Source organism: Cicer arietinum, chromosome 4 (genome assembly GCF_000331145.2).
Source record: "Cicer arietinum cultivar CDC Frontier isolate Library 1 chromosome 4, Cicar.CDCFrontier_v2.0, whole genome shotgun sequence".
In the NCBI taxonomy this organism is placed as follows: domain Eukaryota; kingdom Viridiplantae; phylum Streptophyta; class Magnoliopsida; order Fabales; family Fabaceae; genus Cicer; species Cicer arietinum.
The window spans coordinates 1,336,884-1,342,165 of NC_021163.2; the positions used below are offsets into that span (position 1 = coordinate 1,336,884).

A 5,282-nucleotide genomic window follows, 5' to 3' on the forward strand; every position below is an offset into this window, starting at 1 on the left:
GGTTGAAATTAAAAGTAAAACTATAGAGGCAAAACCTTAAAACAGACATTGAATGAATCAAAATGAAGTAAATTGGACGCGGATCTACTTTGATTGATTATAAATACAAATAAGTCCTTTTAGAATTTATAATGAGAATAAATTTGTTTTTAATTAAAAAACCAATTTTATATTATACATTAATATCGTCATTAATTGTTAGTAACCGTTAAATTTATGTTTAGGGTGAGAATCGATTATCTGCTCCATTCATTAACTCATTCATTTCCACCACTAAATTTCCTTATATCTCCAATAAGATATCTTGTTTTATTTACAAAAATAACGATTTTTAGTTATTATACTTTTAAAATACATCATGGTAGTGGGTACATACTACTAGTAGTACTGTAGTAGTACCTAATTTCTTGTATCCTTGTGCTTTGTACTATAGGTACTCCATCCGCTATAAAATATTTAAAAAAAATGTATTTTAATTAAAATTTTAAATCAAATACAAAGAAATTAAAATAACAATGATAATAGTTTTTAAGAAATTTAAATTTTAAAAAATTTGAATTCGAGTACGCTTTAAAGAGTCAAATTCACTTATTATGTATTTTATGTTATTAAATATAATAACGAATGTTGAATGAGTATTAAGTAGGTTCCATATTCAAAATCTACAAAATTAACATAATTTTTAATTTTTAACATTTCTATATAAATAAAATAAAATAATAATGTCATTTTCAATATAAATTATTTGCATGGCTGGCAAATCTCTCTCTTTTTTAATACAAATTCAATGTCCATTTTATTTACGAATTTTGTTTTTATTATTTTCATTGGCAAATCTCTCTTTATAGTTGTTGTGAAGATTAAATAATTAAAATAAGATAATAAATTTATCAATCAATTTATAATTTTGTAATTATCCTATTTCTACTAATTTTTTTTATAAATAAATTTACGTGAACTGAATTGACGTACATTTACGTGAACTAAATTCACATCAACTATGTGAACTCAATTTACGTATATGTCCATGAACTGAATTTGTATAGTGCTTAGAAATACTTAAACTTCACTGCATACATGAACTCAATTTAGGTAAGTGTATGTGATTTGTATTTGCATATCACCTGTAATTTTTTTTAATTGCATCACGTACATAAAAACATATCACGTAAAAATAGATAATTTAAGTTTGAGTACAATGTATTATTTATAACGTACATAAACACGTGAAATTTATAAATTTTAAAAGAAAAAAAATACGAACTAAAACACAAAAAACAAAATACCAACTCAAACGCAAATTAATAAATATATCTTACAGATAACTTCAACATACCTGATAGTGATAGTGACATCAATAAAGGTATCTTATCAGTGACTTTAACATTAGTGATGTGTGATGAAAAGAGAAAAATAAACAAATAAGAAAGAGTATTTTAATGTTATAAAAAATTTATGGAGTGTAGATAGCTATATGAATATGATGGTGTGTATAGCAATATTGAACATTTAAACAAAACATACTATACTAAAAATTCAGAATAAAAACAATAGTAGCACATCAACTATGAGAGAGAAGCATACGGTAAAAAACAAAAACTATGCAAACTCTTGTAAAATGGTGAAAGAAGAGCATTCAAAGTACAAAGGGGTCATACCATTACCAACAACGAGATAAGGTGGTGCATAGCCCGAATCTAGTTCTTTATACTCTTCTCTCACTCCTCCATTCTCATTTTTCATATCTTCTTGTTCAGTCACAACATCCAGTGTTTTCTAAATATTTGGTAGTTTGATATTGAACCAAACGGAAGCAATCGAAGTCCAACCAACCCACTAACCGGCGAAATCACGAAGAAAACAGTCGGAATTGGGTTGTATAATATGAAGTTCGGTTAGTCACGGATGTGGTATTTTGGACTGACACCTACCAAACCCAATCTGGTATCCACCCCTAGAGGAAACTTTAATTTTTTATTCACATGTGTGTTACGTGGCTACGCTTCTCAATTCTAACCGGAAAACCACCCTTCATTATTGACGTAAGGTACGCACTGTACTCCGGCTCAACCCCTTCTCCCACAGCCGGAATCACCTTAAATCGCTTTACAATCCCAGCAACCACCCTCTTCATCTGCAACAACGCCATTTCCTTCCCTATACAAACTCTTGGCCCAGCCTGAAAAACCGGATAACTATAAGGATCCATCCCAATAAAACTCCAATTACCGTTCTTAACCCGACTCAACCATCTCTCGGGTCGAAACTCGGCCCAATCGGGTCCCCATATTTTATCGGACCTTCCCATAGCATAAACATGATATGCAACTCTCCACCCTTTCTTGACTAAAGTACCATCTGGCAAAACGTCGTCGTATAGAGCTTCCTTTGTATCCACTGGAACTGGAGGATACAATCGCATACTCTCACATAAACACGCGTGTGTATAAACCATACCCTTCACCTCATCGTAACTAACCGTTTCCGATTTTCCCGTAACCTCTTTGAGAATCTCATTCTCCACGTGACTATGCTTTGAGAGTAACCAAAAGAACCACGTGAGTGCCGCTGAAGTTGTATCCCTTCCCGCAAGGATAAAACTTATTACAATATCTGTTATAAAAGATTCATCTGAGTGACCAGAACTTAGAAAACGCGATAAAAGATCAACTGACTCCAATGCTGCTTTTTCTAGAAGCTCTTTTTTCTTTTCTCTAACTATGTTAGTAGCTAGTCCTCTTACTTCTGCGACGGCTTCTTTGAGACGCCGTTCTGTTCCAATATTTAGGATTTTCTTCACTTTCCATAGAAATGGATACGCCGCGTTGAATCTCTCACTACTGATTCGCGTAGCGTCATCGAAGGCTTTTGCAAACGCGGTTTCAGGAAGAGAAGGAAGGAGATACTCTGGATCGAAACCGAACGCGATTATGCAGATGTTGTCGAATGTGAAACGTTGGAGGATGTCTTGGAAATTAGGGAGTATGATTTGGTTTCGAGAAGCTTCAGAGAGAATAGGGAGGAGGCGATCGGAGAGTTCAACGTCGACGACTGTTTCGGTGAATTTACGGAGGGATTTAGTGTTGAATTCGTGGCTTGAGATTTGTCGTTGGAACTTCCATGTTTCACCGTCGGCGTTGAAGATGCCATTTCCGAGGAAATCGCCGAAGGAACGGTGTACTGTGAGACCTTTACGATAGCAAGGAAAGTTGGTTTTGAGAACGTGTTGGACGACCGCGGGGTTGGCCGTGAAAACTTGGCGGGAGCCGAAGGCACGGTGGAGGACGAAGGTGGAGGAAGGGATGGTGTGGAGGATGTCGGTGATCCAGTAGATGCGGCGGTGGAAGTTGGCTGAAATTGAAAACACGGAACCCAAGATTGGGTATGATTTGGGAATGGCGCTGGTGGTGGTAGAGGAGGGTGGTTTGGGGAATTTAGGTAACGTTGTTGTGGATATGAAGAAAAGTAAGAAGATACAAAGGATTGTTGCAGAGAATGGTAACAACGAAACCAATGTTTGGAGTTCCATTTTGCAGGTTAGTAAGTTGGAGGTGATACTAAAAGTGGTTGTTATATTACTTGTCTTATCTCTTCATCACTGTGGTTGTGTGATGAACTTTTATACTTTGAAATAAAAAACGTAATTTTGTTTATATAATTTATTTATTTTACTCAATTATATAATTTAATTGAGAAAACTAAATTATTTAATTCACAATTTAAAATTATAAAAATAAAAAAAATTGTATATGATTACAATAACTAAACTCATATGAAAATATAATATTATATTAAAATATAAGAAAATTATTAATTTTACTCTCAATCGAATAATAAAGGAAAAGAAAATATTCACAAGACTAAGTATAGCAGAAGTATAAATATCCGGTACATATATTTCATCATTTTAAAATATATCTTGCTTCATTTATTTTATATTTAATCAAGTTGAGTTCTCTGTTTTTATTAATTTACAAAATTAATTCTCATATTTTAAAAATTAATAATTTTGCTCTTTTATTTAAAAAATTTAACTACAAAATTGTGGTTTGAGATATTTTTAATTACATAGCATACAATTTTATGATATATATTTACTTAAATGCATTAATCATTTATATTTATTAATTAAATTATAAAAATAAATAATTTTACAAATTAAAATTAAATTTTTCAGAGATTTTATAAGTGTTAATAATTTAACCTAGTCATGTTATATGCCACATTTTTAAAAAATATATTAAATTAATATTTTTTAATTAAAAAATATAATTAATAAATCAAAACTATTAAATTTTTAAATATAAAAATTAATTTCGTAAATTAATAAATTCAAGAAACATTTATTTTATCGGTAGTGTCCACTTGACTTACCCATTTCCATAGGTTGTTTTGTTTTTATAAAGGTTTTGTTGTTTGTCATTAATTAATAATAAAGTTTTATTTATTTATTTATTTATTATTGTTGTTTATCTATAAAAAAATAGTATGTTGGACTGAAAAGAGTTGTGGCAAATTTAAAAGTGAACAGAAAAATGCGGCAAAGGATAGTGCAGATGAGGCAAGCCTCCACTTCTACAGTGCTGGTGAGTAGCTGGAATGCATTGTCTCTGCATTTCACTTTTATGTGATGTGGTTCTTTTTTTTATAAAAAATAAATTAAACTACGAAACCAACGAGGGAGGCAAACTCTTCTTACATCATCTAAGTTGAGCCTTAGATCACGAAAAACAATATCAACGTAGATACAATCAAAAACTAAAGATGAATGTTCTCAATTAGCAACCAAGTCAACGCAATGATTCACTTCACATAAAACATGGCAAACAAAAGTTCTCCAAAGACATTGGAGAAGGAAAATAATCTCTTGCACAAGAGGTTGAATAAATACATTAAGAAAAAATCCATAGATGATCATGTTACCAACAACCAAAGAATCCATCTCAAATATCACATGTTTAATATTCATCTGTAAGGCAAGCGATATTCCAATTTGAACGATCTGTTATTTAACTCAAAATGTAATTTTTAGCTTTAGCCATCTTTATTGTAAATAAGATTGTTGATAGAATCATGCTATCAAATACAATCCCTACCGAGAATTTATTGGGTGCTCCTTTAGGACATACTTTGATAACATTGCTTTATTTAGAAATCATCTATGCAAAATTGGGCACTATAACAATTACAAATTACAGAAATACCAACTCAACTCAATGGTGTACCACCTCATCAATACCCCATGATGAGACTTCACCTTCTATTCAGTTAACAAAGCATAA

At 31.5% G+C, this 5,282-nt stretch overlaps 1 protein-coding gene across 1 annotated transcript; it reads right to left on the reverse strand.

Moving 5' to 3' along the window:
* Positions 1-1,414: 1,414 nt before the first annotated feature.
* LOC101508331 (cytochrome P450 94A2-like) lies at positions 1,415-3,601 on the reverse strand. The gene has a single exon (XM_004495065.4). It carries the CDS (start codon positions 3,527-3,529, stop codon positions 1,979-1,981), a length of 1,551 nt encoding a protein of 516 aa, XP_004495122.1. The 5' UTR covers positions 3,530-3,601; the 3' UTR covers positions 1,415-1,978.
* Positions 3,602-5,282: the final 1,681 nt, after the last annotated feature.

Coding starts and splice junctions, on each gene's coding strand:
- LOC101508331 (XM_004495065.4), bottom strand. CDS start 3,529: ATGGAACTCCAAACATTGGTTTCGTTGTTACCATTCTCTGCAACAATC.